This window comes from Calonectris borealis, chromosome 2, assembly GCF_964195595.1.
Source record: "Calonectris borealis chromosome 2, bCalBor7.hap1.2, whole genome shotgun sequence".
NCBI lineage: Eukaryota > Metazoa > Chordata > Aves > Procellariiformes > Procellariidae > Calonectris > Calonectris borealis.
This window is the reverse complement of record NC_134313.1, coordinates 84,195,139-84,212,315: the sequence shown is the minus strand read 5'-3', so window position 1 is coordinate 84,212,315 and position 17,177 is coordinate 84,195,139. Positions and strand designations below refer to the sequence as shown.

The 17,177-nt window shown below is 38.8% G+C and overlaps 1 protein-coding gene across 1 annotated transcript in view; it reads left to right on the top strand.

Annotated features, from left to right (window-relative positions):
* MYO10 (myosin X) overlaps positions 1 to 17,177 on the top strand; it is a 165,775-nt gene that overhangs the window by 137,943 nt on the left and 10,655 nt on the right. The window contains exons 25-34 of the mRNA XM_075140837.1: positions 271 to 1,173; positions 2,449 to 2,572; positions 3,848 to 4,091; positions 6,374 to 6,469; positions 9,873 to 9,966; positions 10,751 to 10,806; positions 13,223 to 13,365; positions 13,817 to 14,011; positions 15,157 to 15,314; positions 16,579 to 16,702. Of these exons, the coding sequence (XP_074996938.1) occupies positions 271 to 1,173; positions 2,449 to 2,572; positions 3,848 to 4,091; positions 6,374 to 6,469; positions 9,873 to 9,966; positions 10,751 to 10,806; positions 13,223 to 13,365; positions 13,817 to 14,011; positions 15,157 to 15,314; positions 16,579 to 16,702 (2,137 nt within the window). The remainder of the gene's footprint in view (positions 1 to 270; positions 1,174 to 2,448; positions 2,573 to 3,847; positions 4,092 to 6,373; positions 6,470 to 9,872; positions 9,967 to 10,750; positions 10,807 to 13,222; positions 13,366 to 13,816; positions 14,012 to 15,156; positions 15,315 to 16,578; positions 16,703 to 17,177) is intronic.

The window sequence follows — 17,177 nt, the reverse complement described above, 5'->3', positions numbered from 1 at the left end:
TCTTTCACCTCATGCTTCATTTAATTTCTGGCAAAGATTGAACTTTCTGTACATACTTGAGCTTTCCAGTATCTGTGAGCAAATGTAATCATGTTTTCTTTTTTCTTTTTCTTTCCTTTTTCTTTCTGATGTAGGGATAAGGGTCCTTTTAAATGAACAGGATGGTGGGAGCATAGTGCTTTAGAAATAAATAAATTTAAAAAAGGAATCTTGCACTGGGGGGCTTTATTTTAGTTTAGTTTAATTTTCTTTATTTTATTTTGAATGCAGGCTGAAGAAGAAAGAAAGAAGCAGGAACTGGCCGCCATTCAGAAAGCCCAGAAGGAGGCAGAGCTGAAACAAGAGGTGGAGAAGCAGAAAGAAAGCAGGCAGGTGGAAGAAATCTTGCGTCTGGAAAAAGAAATTGAAGACCTGCAGCGCGTGAAGAAGCAGCAGGAGCTGTCCTTGACAGAGGCTTCATTACAGAGGCTGCAGCAGCTTCGAGACGAGGAACTCCGGCGGCTTGAGGACGAAGCGTGTCGAGCAGCCCAGGAGTTCCTGGAATCTCTGAACTTTGATGAGATTGATGAATGTGTCCGAAACATTGAGAGGTCTCTCTCTGTGGGCAACGGGTATCCTGCTGAGCTGACTGAACAGACTGGAAATGCCTGCAGTGAAAAGCCCAATTTTAACTTCAGCCAGCCATATCCTGAGGAGGAGGTAGATGAGGGCTTTGAAGCTGATGATGATGCATTTAAGGATTCGCCCAACCCAAGTGAGCATGGCCATTCTGATCAAAGGACCAGTGGCATCAGAACAAGCGATGATTCCTCAGAAGAGGATCCCTATATGAATGACACTGTGGTGCCAACAATTCCTGCTGCTAGCAACACCATGCTTATACCTCCTACCCATGATACAGTCAGTCTCCACAACTCTTCAAGTGGTGAATCCACATACTGCATGCCAGAAAATGTATCGTGTAGACCCCCAAATTCTGTGGAACTTATTTCTCCCGATGGAGACTATGATTACGACCAAGACGATTATGAAGATGGTGCTATTACTTCTGGTAGCAGTGTGACCTTCTCTAATTCGCACAGTAGCCAGTGGTCACCGGACTACCGATGCTCAGTGGGGACGTACAATAGCTCTGGAGCGTACCGATTTAGCTCTGAAGGAGCTCAGTCTTCTGTAAGTATCATTGTTTTTATTATCTAATAATTGATATGTGCTTTCTGACTTTTTTTTCCCACTCTGCAGCCTCTGTAGAGTCATTTGTTCTTACAAATGTCTGTGTTGTGTAGTTTGAGTTGCTTAGACTGCATATGGACATAGTTTGTTGCCATCTAGACGCCACTGGGGTGAGTGCATAGAGTTAGAGGCAGCTCAGATGCTGCTTGCAGTCCTAGGCTTATGCAAGGATATGGTTTTGTCTGTTTTAATGCAAAACTGCACGTTATTTGGTGAGGAGCTCAGTGCATGGCCTTGGATGCAATTCATAAGCAAAATTCTTCTCTGTGTGTGTGTTTTGAGGGGGGGTACTAGATAGCATGGTGGGGAATTGATTTCAGAAAAAACAGATTCAGTTATGCATGCAAGTTGCAACAGTATGGAGTAAGCTGCTTGCAGAAGTCCCTGAAATGCCAGCTGTATTTTGAGATGACTTGGAGAGTAAATTTCACATGATGGCGAATATTAGAGTTAGCGAGGCAGACACTCATACTGAAGAGCTCTTTTTCAGTGCTGTTTGCTGAGTACTGTGTGCTTCACTCTGACAAATATTTTTGGAAGAAAATTATTTCCTCGACCACTCACAGAATACTTCTGTGAGACTGTGTGGCTGGGAAAGTGAAAAAGTATTTCAGCACATTGACTTCTTTGGAAGGAAAATGTTAACACTATCTATTACAGTTGAGGTAATGGAAACCCGTCAAAGAGCCATCACAGTTGTTGGCATAAGTTGACAGTTCTTGCCTAAAAGGAGAACGCTTTTAGCTGTCTCTGTTGAGGACTCCTTCCTGTTGCACGATTCTGGGTGCGTGTCAGATACAGAGCAGAGATTCTGATTATTTGGGGTGAGCGTGGAGGAAAGTTATTACCACAGCTTGTGGAATATGTTTCTTTTCCAAGACCTCTCTAAACTGTTACCCACAGCACTTCAATGATGGAGGGAGGTAGCACAAGGTAGCACACCTTGGCCATGCTCTTGCAAAGCGATAACTTTCCTGAGCAGCTGCAAAGCTGTTTCATAGGTTTGTTACATGACTTTAGGGCTAGTGTGTAATTAAACAGTTCAAGCTGCAACTTACTACGATGTACTTCTTCCTTTGTTAGCTGGATGGAAACCAGCGAGGAATCATGTTCTTCCAATACATCATAAAATGTTTTAGCTGAAGACTTCTAAACCAATTTTATCCAAACTCTTTCCTGAGAGATCATTTCACCTTTATTTCCTTTCTTCTGTAGTTTGAAGACAGTGAAGAAGATTTTGACTCCAGGTTTGATACAGATGATGAACTTTCCTACCGGAGGGATTCAGTCTATAGCTGTGTCAGCCTGCCCTACTTTCACAGCTTTCTGTACATGAAAGGTACTGGGTGAATCAGAATTTGCTAAATATACAAAATAACAGAAATGTTTATTAAACCTTGGACTCCAATTCCTGTAGAGTTAAGCTATTTTCTTATTTTTCAAAGGGTGATGGAAAAGTAACTTAACTTAATTTGAGCTGCTCTGAAATTAAGTTACTTGCAGTGACATCTAGCAGTGTTTTTCCCCTCTGCAGATGAACATTAACATTTTGGGCTGCCTCTGTTTCATTTTACATCTTTGCTGGCTCGTACACGATGGAATATCCAGTATTAATATAGCAAAATAACTCACAAAGTCAAATTGTACCAAATTTTGAGGAAAGCTGATTCCTGCTCCCAAAACCTCGTAACACAGATATCATTCTACATTGCAAACCAGTTTTACTGACCTCAGTCGACTTTCATTTTGGATCCGAAAGACACAAAGGAGGACATGTGTAGCAAAGGGGCATGAGAGACTCTGAAAGACTATACACAGGAGTTCTCTGGTTAAGATTCTTGGTTTTATCTTCTGATGATTGACATTAAATTACAATCTAGATGAATCCTTGTATGATACCCATCACAGTAGCATAACTTATTTTCCTGGAGTAGGAACAGCGATGAATGTGTGCACAGCTATGTTTGTGTGAAAAATAATGCAGTCATCACTAGCATGGCTTTTACTTTCTGAAATAGTTAGCAATAAGTTTTTGTAGAATGACAGGAGTATATTGGTTTGGTTAAGATTTTTATGACTGTCATGTAACTACAGTGCAAGGTGTACTGTCTACCGTAACAAAACTCAAAAGAAGTTTAGACAGTATAGCCACACTTTGGTATGACTGAGCTCACACTGGTATATTTCCTACTCTAAGTATAGCTTTCCCAGGTGTTGTGGTTTTGAGTTACTTCCTAATAACCTGGAGAGAGGAAAGAGCTTAACACTAAACTTTTCTTAGATTATCATTGAGATACATTGAAAACAGTGTTAAAGATCTGATTCTCATATGCAATAAGACTTTTAAATAATTTATTATTTATTATATATGTTTTTGTTATATAGAGATTTATTATAATTTATAATTTAAGGGTCTTTAGATTGCCAACAATATTGATGGCCTTAAGGATATGCAAAAATGAGATCTTTGGTTTCATGGCTTACAGCAGAGACTCTGTTTAAGTACAGCATTGCTGGTCAGCATCCTCCAGCGTTGGTTTGATCACAGCTTCTTTTTTATAACATAATTGTTTGTCTTAACTACGTATAAACCCACATCTGTCTCTCTTGCCAGGTGGCTTAATAAACACATGGAAGCGACGCTGGTGTGTCCTGAAAGATGAGACCTTCCTGTGGTTTCGTTCCAAGCAGGAAGCACTTAAGCAGGGTTGGCTTCACAAAAAGGGGGGTGGATCATCTACGCTTTCCAGAAGGAACTGGAAGAAACGATGGTTTGTTCTCAGACAGTCCAGGCTGATGTACTTTGAAAATGACAGTGAAGAAAAGCTAAAGGGTGCCATTGATGTCCGAACAGCCAAGTAGGTTTATGTGTGTTTATATGCAAGCCATAGTTCCTCCTAAATACTTCTTGGGGCTTAATCTGGGAAGATGTTGAGTGCCCTGCCTTCAAATTATGTGAATGCAAGCATGAGAGTGTGTGTGATGGAAGTTATTGAAAGCAAGTGTTGTCCTTACTTGGCTCTCTCTTCAGTCCACGGAGTGCTCCAGAGCTAAGCCAGTGCCAAATACTTCAGAAAACTGCTGCTATAATGAACCCATCTATGCTTTCTCCCAGACTAGAGGCTCTACTTAGCCTGTAATGATTCCCAAGGCAATTTGGGGCATGTTGCCAAGTCCATAGCTGCAGGCAAACCTAGAATGGAGAGGGTGGAATTAATAGGCCCTGAATATATTTAAGTTAGCATGGGTCGAAGCTGTATCTTCTGTATGCATTTATGATTTTTTTCATTTTGAAATAATTGCGGTAGTGGTAGAAAAGTCTTTAAAATGTGTATATTCATTTAAAAAGAATAGAATTACTAAACCTAACTTAATAACTTATGTCTTGCTAACTAAAGTTCCTTACACCTTAAAATTCTATGCTTCCTGAAGCATGCATCGAAGAAGTTTTCTAAGGGGTGGTATTTTTCCTTCAAAACAGTCAGTATGCTTTATGAACTTATGGATTATCTAATTTAAAAATTATAGTGTGCTAACATTGGTAGTCTCATTTCTGTATAAAAGTGTACCTAAGCTTTTTCCAAGGTAGAGAAAAATAGAAATGGCTGTAACACTTGATTCCGCTCTGCTCCTTGTAATCTGCAACTATCCATTTTATTTTGTTAATTCAACAGAGTACTTAAACTAAATTGAAAGCTTAGATTAATTGTTTTTTTGGAAGTCCTGGCTTGAGCCTGATTTCAAGCAGGACAAAGTAAATAGTTTCAGTGAGCTTCCTGACTTGCTCTTGTAAAACCAATGGGCTGCTGGCTGTCAAGTAAATCTCTGAATAGAGACAATTTTTTTTGTTGAAACTGAATTTGACTGTGTCTCATGTACCATAGCATTTATTTAGCATATTTTTCTAACATGTTTAAACCTTCTTTTTTTTGTTGTCACCACATTGTTTCATTGACTGTGTCCTATAGAAGTCCTTTGCTGAACATACCTTTAAAATTGTCAGGTAAAGATTGTTGAACCTAACTTGAACTGTAGGTTCAATCAATGACTATTTGTGTATAAAATAGCTGAAAGAAAGGGTACTTGTATTTAAAGAGCTGTATGTCCTGAGAAATAAGCAATAGCTTTTCTAGGTAACTTTAATATTCACTGAGTGCACTCCTAACATATCATGCGACTTACGTATTTCACCATTCTGTATTAGGGACCCCATTTGAATTAAATAAATCTTAGGCTGATTCACTTAAAACACAGAACAGGGCGCTATTCTGTTGGACACTGTTATTGGGAGGGAAGGAAGCCAAATTAAAGAAAACAGTACAGAATTCCAGCTTTTTGTGTTATTAGCAGATAAATTGTCCTCATGAGTCTGATAAGCAGAGCTCGCATGTATTGTTTATAGGATAGAGATTTGTGAGTATAGCTGATAAGGAAGTATAGCTAGTTAAGGAAATAATAAGCTTCAGACAAATGCAGTAAAACAGCAAAAAGGAAATCAAGTTGATTTCTTAAGCGTCAGGAAAACCTGATGTAATACTTAAATTACTGCTTAAAAATCTTGTGCTTTATGGTTCATGATTGTTTAATATATCGATACTTAAATGTCCAAACTACAAATTAGAAAGATGTAACTTTTCAGCAGATAAGTGCTCAGTTTTTTCTGGAAGTCATGTTTGGAATTGTCTTTATGCTGCCTCACAACCACACAGAACCACTAATCCAGATTTTGTTTGCTTTTTGTTTTTAATCTTCAAGAGCTTTCTTTTTACCACTCCAAAAATTACTTGCGTATGCAATCAATTCAGAAATACATCCATTTCTCAAATCAGTTATCCTTGCCTCTCTTGAGGTTTGATAATACTTTTTCTTTAGTTCTTGTTAAAACAGTAACAGAATGCTCAACTTGGTATATATTCATAGTAGTTTGAATATTTGTGCCATACAGGCAGAAAACACAACAACTATCGTTTGGTGAATTAATACTGTCTGATAAATCACATTGTGAGTCTTGCAAATGAATCCGATTAAGGCTAACTGCTGTTACTTTAAGTATCAGTTATTTGTGAGCCTCTCAGCAGAACAGAATTTTCAAAATGTTGACAATCTCTAATGCTCAATCTTGGTGTTTTCTTCTTTTCAGAGAGATTGTTGATAATACAGGCAAAGAAAACGGTATTGATCTAATAATGGGTGATAGGACTTACCACTTAATTGCTGAGTCTCCTGAGGATGCAAGGTATGAAAATCATCAGGCCGTTTTCTTTTCTATTCTTTTTTTTCCCTTTTTAACCTCTTTGCCATTCTGACTTGTGCTTGTCATTAATTTGTTTGCCCACTGTCACAAAATATTCAGGCTGTGTTAAACACATTGCATTTAACATTTTTTTGAAAGGCCTGCTGAGAAGAAAATCTTGTAGCAGAACATTACTGGGAAGAGTCAGACTGCCAATGAAAATTTGCCTAGAACTTGGCTGTTACCCATTTATTACTAGCAACTTTCTGAAACAGTATGTCTGTAGGGAGGCAGTCATCAGCCATGGATGCTTGTCTTGTGCATTACCCTGCTGTGTTTAGTTGCATAGATTAAATCAATATTTAAGACCCTGTAATCTGCCTGAAATACTGTTCTTTAAGGTTGGGATCTGTTTGCCTAAGCAGAGCCTAAAATTTTTTCAGATAAAAGTTCTAATGTGGTCACTGGATTTTAGGGTGAAAGTGTGTTCGTGAATAAGAGCGTGCAACAGAGCGTTTCCCTTTCTGCTAATTTGAAAAGGGTCTCGCTTTTGTTCTCGCTAAAGGATCCATATCAAACTGTAGGGGGAGGCTGGTAGGTGAGGAGCAAGCTTGACTTGTCAGATCACTTGTAGTGCATCTTTTTAAAAAAAAAATGAAAACACACACACACCAGTTCATGTGAGATAATAATATGCTTGCCCATAAAAATCAAGTATTTAAATAAAGTGAACTTAGTAATCAAACCTTATTACCTACTGCTTTGCTGCCCCAAAGCCAGAATACAGGATGCCTATGTCAACATCACTTGAGCTAGTTTTGCTCTGAAGCTTTGAAAGTTGCTTCATATTCTATTCTTTTTATAGGTATAATACCTTCCTATATCACAGGACTCTGAGTATAAATTTAGCAATGCTTACAATGCAGAATCATTCTTCATTTTTTAGACATCCTTAAAATTGCCCTTGAAATAAGTATGAGCTTTCCAGTACTCATTGTTAATATTCTTGTGTGATGTGAGTATATTTTAAAATGAAGGCTTAGCTAAAGTCTCTTCTATTAGACCTATGTACATGCCCTAGGGACCAATAAGAAATTACCAGCATAAGGACTTGTCTGTTGTCATGCTCCTCTCTCATTTTTTTCTTAAGCGTGGAGGAGGAGACACTATACACTATTGTTGTATGTTGTTATATATAACGTATATAACATACCATAACACATAACACACCATCCAGATGAAATACCTCCTACCAGTGAATTTCATGTTTCTTTTTTCTCAGTCATCCCAGAAAACTTTAATGAGGGAGATGTGTAAGGTTTTGCAGATGGGCTTGTCAAAGCCTCGTTAATGTTTGGCATTGTTAAAAGTGAAGTACAAAATTACTGGATTGCGTGGGTTCTGGATCTGCTATTGAAAAAGTATTTTGTACATGGGCTAGATCATGATCTGAGGTTGCTTTTTGTTCAAATGATGGGAAAAAGCAAGAGAAACCTGACACCACCCCCAAAAGAGGAATTACTATTTTGATCATGGAGGTGTATTTGAGGAAAGAAGGAATGCTTCCGTGGGCAGCCATTGCTGAGGGTTTATTCCCTTCAAACCCCTAGTCTGTCTTTTTCCCTATTCCTGGGTTCTAGGAGTCAGATGAAAACCAAAGGAGGCCCTGAGAGGGAAGAAAGCAAAAGGAGAGTAAAATCTGCCTTTGTCTTTTGCAAAGTGCCATGATTAATTTCTTTTTGATTGTTTACACAAAGATTACATGAAATTCTGAACACTCTGAATTGTTCTTTAAAATCCAATAATAAATTATTACTAACTGTGCATACAGTGCTATGAAGTCTTTTTTTGTTTTAAATAGAAGATTGACATTTAAATACATTTGCAATTCCTGAGCCCAAAAAGGGAAGCTGAATTTAATGTGGGAATCTTTTGGTAGATGAGGTTTAGTTTTCTTCAGCTGATGGTTCCTTCTGTTTAGATGACCCTTCCCTCGTTTTGAGGGATTTTCAGTGACCTTGTCTTACATTCAGCAAAGTAAGTGTTAAGCACAACCTCTCTGTGGGTATCTGAGTCTTAACGAAAAAATCAGAACTAAATATGTTCTCATCTTCTTTCTTGTCAGGCACTCTAAATCTTCGTTTTTCTTCATGCCTTGCATTGTTTCTAATGAAAGCATAAGCTGTTAGAAAAGATTTAGGATACGGCAGCGATGGTACTGTTTGACAGACTACACAGGTTTTCTCAAGCTATTTTGGCAGCTGGGTTTCCGGATATCTACATCATGGGGAACAGTTGGCTTCTGAGTGCTGGAGTTAAGGAGGCAGCACTTCAGTGTCATGGGCATAAATTCTGTGACTATAAGCACTTGCAGAAAAGATAGCTTTATATTTAAAGCGAATAGTTTTGCATTTCTTTCCTCAACCTGGTGGTGGTGGAGAAGCCCCTGCAGAAAAGTGAGGAGTCTGTTTTAAAGGCTGGGCTTTTGAGCCCTTTGAAAACTTGGCCCCAGGTGGTTTTCATTAGAATGGCAAATTCATGTCTCAAAGAATGGCATTCAGGAACCTGCCGAACAGGCCAAGCTTTGCCCTCAGATTTCAGTGGGATTGCTTAGAGCAGTTGAGCTCTATCATATACAAGTGCCAGGAGGGTAGAGATTTCCCAGAAGCAGAAGGTGTGGTTGGAATTCAATCCTTCTGCAATCGCTGCTCAGCGCTAGGGGCCGAAGTACTGGAAACCCCTCTGCTCGCTTTCCTGTTGAGGATATATACACGGCTACTGGAGTGGCACAAATTGGCTCTGGTTCAACTTCACTGGTCCTTCCAGCAGCTGGATTTTCCAATGCTCCATAGAGAACAAAAAATGTAGAGGTATTTGCTTGGGGTTTTTATTCTTTCTCCCCTCTCAGTTGTGCTTCTACAGAGGACTTGATGGACTTGGGTGGTCTCTGCAGAAGTATCATTGTAAGAAATTATTACCAGTCACGCTATCAGTGCAGCAGAATTTATAATCTGAAGGTTGGGTTTCCATTAAAGTTGCTGTGTGTGGCTAGTAATGTATTTTTTTCCAGATGAAACCTGTGGAATGTGTTATAAATACTCTCTAAGCACTCAGATGTTTCAGTGTGCTTACTGCCAGTTGTTCAGAGATGCCACTTTTTGTACAAGGTATTTGTCTTTAGGAAGAAGGGTATGACATGAGCTTGGATGGGAGATCTGGAGGGGCTTGTTTGTACCCAGCATTACTTGAACTGACATAAGCCTTGCTGCTTTTATGCATGTTGACAAAAGGAATCTGAAACAATTTCAAAAACCTGCAGAACCTGCTAGGTCTCTGCAGAACAAAGGTGACAAAAGGCTTTTGCAGAAGCAACATTTTACTGACACTGCTGCCTTCCTCTCCACAGCCAGTGGTTTAGTGTACTGAGTCAAGTCCATGCCTCCACAGAGCAAGAGATCCGAGAGATGCATGATGAGCAGGCAAATCCACAGAATGCTGTGGTAAGTCTAAATCTGAAGAACTTTTCAAAGCAAATATTTTTAGAAAACAAGGAGCACTGTGGTGGCCACAGCTTCTGAGGGTCACAACCTAGGTTTCCTTAAACGTGGTGGTAGCTGTGACACTGGCTAGAGGCTCCATGTCCTTGACCCTGTAGCTATACAAGAGGAGAGTCTGACTTCTGGTTCCTCTCCCATCATTCACCTTGATGAAAAATGAGTCCTGGTTTTGGGGGTGTGTTTTTCTGGTCCAGTTCCCTATCACACCAGAGTGTATACTTGAGTTTGAAGTTTTGCAAAGATACAGTTAATGAGTAAATTAAAAACCCAAGAGTAGAAAATTTGATATTTCTCTGGTCCTGCATTTGTCATTCTGTACAACATACACTGGGAATAATTGGGATAAATTTGGAACCTAATATCAAGCAAAGGAAAATAAAAACATCTGCTTAATGGCTTCAGAAGTTTGTTCTGAGAGGATGCCATTTATATTGGGATGGCACTTTTAGGTGAAAAATTCAAGCAGGTTTAGAAGCATAGAAAAATAAGAGCAGTTTTTGAGCTGCCTCCAGCTTAACTAGAGATGATCTCTTACTGGATCTATTTATCTGAGTCTCTTAGTTTTCCCCTCAGCAGTTTTAATGGTTAAGAGAAACTGTTGCCCAAATCTGCAGTTCATTTTGCTTGATCAAAGCTACTGCTGCTTTCACCTGTCTCTGAGAAGAGTAGTGTGAGTAACGTAATAGTAAATGTCTTCCTCCTCTTCTGCTTGGATATTTGTTTATAGGGTACACTCGATGTAGGACTAATTGATTCTGTCTGTGCTGCTGACAATCCAGATAGGTAAGTCAGAACCATGCCTGGTGACTTTCTTTCTTTTTCTCCTTTCTCTAGCCAAAATCGGATGCTTTATACTTTAGTCTTTATATTCTACTGACCAACCATGCATTAAAGTGATTCATTATTGTCTCCCTTTTCATAGTACTAAACACCACATGTTAAAACATGGACTAGGAATGGCGGTGGTTTTTGTGGGGGCTTCACTAACTTCCCTGACACTGCTTCACAGATGAACTGTTCAGCTACTAAAGTGATCCCAAATTAGAAGATTAAATATTTCTTTCATTTATACAAGTAATGCTCCTGAAAAACAGCAGCTTATTTTTGAGTCCTTTAGCAATATAGTAGGCAGAAAAATTAATTTTAACATTTTTCTGTTCAGCTTCTCATGCAAGAATGTTGTATTCTACAGGGATGAGAATTATTTCCCAGAATAAAAATGTCTTATAACAAAGAAGACAATGCAGCATAAAAAATAACCGTCAGGATAGTCTTAGTTCTTGAACAAATAACAGTCTTTTGGGGGATAAAAAGTAATCTGGGTTCAGGCTCTGGTTAACCATGACTCTGGTTATAATGTTACTGGCTGTGAGGTATTATTTGTGCTGTAGGAGTTCATTCCAGTCTCCATATTGCACATGTGTGACACAGCTGGGTTTAAGTTACTGGTTTGTTCTTGGCCTGCCAAGACACTGATACCACAAGTAACTGTGATTATAAGTCCAGGCTTCCTAAACAATACAACACAAATGTGCAGAGCTTTCAAAATTTTAAGTTAGAAAGGCATTTCTCCTGCAAGCATTTTTCACACAGACTTTTTTTCTTGTAATTTTTTTTTTTAGTTCTCTGAGTCTAAATCAATGATAGAATGTTTTTCAATTAGGAAACAAATTTGACTAATACAGGCAATAGATTATTTTTATTTTGACACATACGAACCCACTATTGCAAGCTCAAAAGAGGAGAGCTGAGCAGAGAGACCTTTGAATCTGTATTCAGAAAGAATCCAAAGAACGGGACTTCTGCTATTTTCCTAAACTGGGAAGGAGGAGAGGGGAGCCTACTGGGAAGGTCGGCTACTGTTGATCATAACCTCCTTTTTGATAGCTTGATTACCTTAGTTTATACCTTAGCACTCTCCTTTTTCCATTCTCTTGCTACAGCTCATCTATAGCTTCTGACCTGTATATCACATTATCCAGTTTTCTAGAGTGTGCTTCATGTAGCTCAATCTAAAGCTGCCTCCTCTTCACACATTTTAAAACATGGTCAACAAAATTCTTCTGTTCAGTTAACATGTCCACTTCTTTCCTCATCCACCACTTTTTCTGAATAACTAGCACTTCAGCACCACAGTGAGAGTGACCAAAACGTTGGATTCTGATCACTCCCTTACCCCCTTCTATGGCACTGGTGAGCACTAGCTGTAGGTAACTCCCAGATAACTTTTAAGATAACTTACACACTTCTCATGTTACTTGATTTACTGTAACCTCCCTTCACAGAGTTTTCTAATTTTTTCTCCTAATCATTTCATTTACTTTTTTCTTTATCCTGCCATCCATCTAGCTTTTACATGGCACACACTGTTTTTGGAGAATGGTATCATATTTGGGTGAACTCTCCATCCCCATAAACAATTTTTTGATTGGTTCTAATTTCTACCCAGTTACCTTCTTGCAAGAACTGTAAAAGGAAGGCCCGTGAGCTTCTCGTGCATGGGGTGGCCCAGACTGCATCATTGCCATTTTCTACATCTGATACAGTTCTTAAAAACTGTGTGTGTTCCAGGATGAAAAAATTAATGGTAAAGGGTTAAAGCCTACAAACTGAAAAACCTGCCTCTCTAATCCAGAGAGCCATCAGCACAGTTCACTTAGGCTAGTTCTTCATGCTTCAGTGAATCCTGGTGTAGCATTGGGTAAAAGCCAGTCTCTCATTAAAAATAGATTGTACTCTCTGCAAATTGGGTTGCACTGCATTAAAAATAAAAGAATCTGTGTTCACATGCTGCTTCACTGTAGACCTTTGTAAGTTGTAGTTGGTTTTAGCTAATGTAACTACTGAAGCAGACACTCTAAATAGATCTGACCCTGCAACAGAGTTCTGATTCACATCCAAAGCTGATTAAAGATTGGAGATTTTTCTCACCATAGATTTATTTTGAGATAGGACAAGTTGCAATTTAATGTAAACTTTCCCACCATTCAGAGCCGTAGCATTTTGGTGTGAATCCAACATAATTGAGTCTTTTCAAATGCTTATTTTTTTTAGGTTTAGTGGTGTTGAAATAAATGCTTTAGAAGTAGACAGTATTTTTCTGAATAGAAAATGCAAGCAATGGACAGTTATGGTGAGCGAGGTAAACAGTACATATGTTGATTGTAAAGGCTTTTGCAATCTTCATTTATTTTCATAGACCCAATTCATTTGTGATCATCACCGCTAATCGTGTTCTTCACTGTAATGCTGACACTCCTGAAGAGATGCATCACTGGATAACCCTGCTCCAAAGGTCGAAGGGGGACACTAGAGTGGAGGGACAAGAATTCATTGTGAGGGGTAAGAACTGAGCGGAGCAGTAACAAAGTAATTAACATCCATTAAGCTTCGAAGTGATTGTTCCCACAGTACAACCTGGGTAATATGCTAGCATTGCATGGCAGTGTTGGAGCCTCATCTTTGTACAGTTTACTCACAAATTAATACAGCTGTAATTATAGTCCTGCTCTGCCATGTAAGAAAACAGTGTAATGGTGACAAAAGCGTTTTTGTAAGTTGACAAAAGAATTTTTCTAGGTAAACACCAAAGTTGAAAATTTTTCATATTAATTTTATTATATCTTTGTCATTTCATTGTTTGAGAATTTTGCTCAAAGTTGTTTAATATGTGGGCTAAACAATTCACATCATATTTTTGCTGTTGTTGAAAGAATACAACTAACGTTTAACAACCTAATTTTGTCCAACTTTGTTTAAAAAAAAAGTGTGATTCAAATTGTGTCTTTAACAGGATGGCTACACAAGGAAGTAAAGAACAACCCAAAGATGTCTTCATTGAAACTAAAGAAGCGTTGGTTTGTTTTGACACACAATTCTTTGGACTACTACAAGAGTTCAGAGAAAAATGCTTTGAAATTGGGTACGCTGGTCCTGAACAGCCTCTGCTCTGTGGTCCCACCTGATGAAAAAATCTTCAAAGAGACAGGTAATTGTTTGCTCTGTTCAAATATGCTTTCAGTTGCGTTCTGTTCTACTACCTAATAGTGCAACAAACAGTGCATAAGAATATTTTAAATGGATTATTATGTTTGCAGTTTGATGAACAAATCAAATTCCTAATCACTGAGGCATTTTACAGGGAATTACTGGGCAAAAAACAAAGATAATAATGTGTACAGGAGTAAATCTTGTTCTCACTGACGTTCAAGTTATTGTAGACTCACACTGCTGCTCAGTTAGTGTGAACACTTATGCTTACACATCAAAGACCTGGGGAAAGACATGGTAGCACTCTCCTCATGCATTATTTTATGTGCTGAGGAACTATGAGGACTGGCATTGGTGGAGCAAGTGTAGGGAGATCTAGAGTAAGAGTCCAGTTTGTGCTAGCCTACGTACTACAGCTGAGTCAGCTCCCCTGTGCATTTTCAAAACTGGTTTTCAACTCGGAAGTGGCTGTTTGCAAATGAGAAGCGACCGTTGACAACCCTATATAATCTCATTGGGGTCACTGACACTTCAAAGAGGCTTTCGCTAGTGAGAGATTAAATAGATTTTCTTTAATTGAATCTGCTTTATAAAAAGCCTATACAATGATGCAGAGAGAAAATTTGAACTGAAATGCTCTTCCTGTCATAGTTGCCACTCCATTGGTGTAAAATTAATGACTCTTTTACAGAAGAGCTTTATACCTGTTTGTATGTGTGCCACAGATGATGAAAGACTCTCACACACAAAGCAAGGCTGTCTCAGATTTTCCTGTTACAGACAGGACTGGAGAAGTAGGGCCCACAAGCCACAAGTAAACAGTATTCCATAGTGTTGTCTTATGGTCACTTTTACTAAGATTACTGGATAAAATGGGAGGCTGCATGATGGTGGCTCTGCTCTGAGATTACTCCTAGGCTCTTTCAAAGGAGAGAATCTCCTTTAATACCATAGTATCTTTATTATATTACTTAATTACTCATACAACTTCTTAGTTCCTGAAAAACTGCCAGCATGATCCAGAGTGCAGCACTCGGGGTCTGATGGGACTACAGCTGTTTTCTGATAGGAGTTGGGGTATTTTTATAGATACAGCTTCTATGATTAATTTTTACTGTTAATTAATTTTTACTGTTGTGCTAGGTTATTGGAATGTAACTGTATACGGACGCAAACATTGTTACCGTCTCTATACAAAATTGCTTAATGAGGCAACCCGCTGGTCAAGTGCCATCCAGAATGTGATTGACACAAAAGCACCAATTGATACTCCAACTCAGCAACTTATTCAGGATATTAAGGTAGGCACAAACAGGAGGGCATTGGGTGGGAAAGAATGGTTGCTGAAATATTTGAAATCAGTCTCTTTTTTATATTGGCTTTGCCAGATGGGGTAATAAAGCAGAAAATGTGAGTTTTAATCACACAGTGACATGGACTGAAAATGTGGAACCTGAATGTATTCACTGACCTGATAAAGGAATTTGTATCTAAACAGTAAAAAAGCAAAGTATGAAGTGCAACTTGGAGGGCAAGAGGGGTGACTTTTTTCCATGAAAACAGTAACAGGTTTTACTGGTTTGTGTAACTTGACAGACATTGCTATAGAGATGCAATGTCTCTATAGGCAGTAGAGCGCAAAGTGCAGGTTCATGAGTTAGCAGACCTGTTTGGCTATGTCCACAGTGAGCAGCACACCAGGATGTGGACTAGACAGATCTTGTGATTTTTTTCATTATGCTTCATTTCTTGTTCTATGATAGCACCGGCTAAACATCTCATGTCTCTGCATGATGAGAAACATATTCAGTTAATGCTTACTGCTTTATGGTCCTGTGGGAGCCGTTGCATGCATAGCCAGAGAATGTATTTCTGGAGATTTTGCTAATCTGCTTTCAGGAGAGAGGATGATGATTCTCAGAAGAGTCCAAAAAAAAAAAAAGAAAAAAAAGCATCAAGTCCTAAATTCCTATGAAGAAAGGAAGATTATGAAGGCTGTTCTTCAGAGCAGTAGAAATATGTCGAAGTTCAGGATTAATAGAAGACAGTGGTCCCGCATCTGTCAAACTTGACCTAAGAAAGAACAGTATTTACATGTGAGAGTAGGTGCATCAGGTTTACAGCAGCAGTTTTTCTGGACTGTTATGTAGCTCCTGTAGATTCTAACTGAAAAGGCCAATTAGTTATGCTGGAGAAATATTTTAAAATAAAACTGAATACAGATGTCTTAATTCCAGTTATGAAATACTGGAGTAAAAACGATTGTAAAATGAAAACATGCTTCAAAAAATTGCATGAAACTTCATTTTTGTATCCTGCAGCTCTGCTGTGGTTTGTTTTTCACTGCACAGATAAAGTAAGCTTATGCAAGGCCTGAGGTTAGCAGATACTGAGCATTCATAGCCCTCAGAGTGCATGGGAGCCACAGTACCCACAACTGCATTTAGCACCAAATAGTGTTGGTAACACTGATGACTAATTTTTTCACAGCCAACCTAAAGGCCCAAAGCATTGCATTATTGTTAATGCTGGACCCCAAATCCTGCTTTTTTCTTACCCCAATAGGAAAACTGCCTGAATGCTGATGTGGTTGAACAGATTTATAAGAGAAACCCTATTCTCCGTTACACTCATCATCCATTGCACTCGCCATTACTGCCACTGCCGTATGGGGACATCAATCTAAACCGTAAGTTTTTCAGTCATAGAAACACTTTTTCTTATGAAAGACTAAACCAGAGGATGGGAGTTTTTAGTCAATGGGCTATAATGAAGTAATGGTAGACGAAATATATTTTTATACTACAAATAGATACATTTCCCTGTTCTCTTTCGGGAGGTAGAGAATAGCAGTTTGTCTAGCATAGAGCCATGGGCTTGTGGTGCTCCTGCACGGGTGTTACAGAAGGGAAGGTTGCTATTGCTGCTGTAATACAAGTTCTTTGCCCTCACCAGCGCAGTTAAGACCACCAGGTTTGAAAAACCTTGCACTGAAATAAGCAACTAAACCCAATTCATTTAGTCGCCTTGAATCATATTCTCCTTCTCAAATTATTGTTGCTTCCTACCTCGTGAGGGGAGCTGCAGCAGCCACTTCCAATTAACAAGTGTAAGTTTCATCAGTTGTGATGGGAAGCATTATTTCTGTGAAACAAGATTTGAGT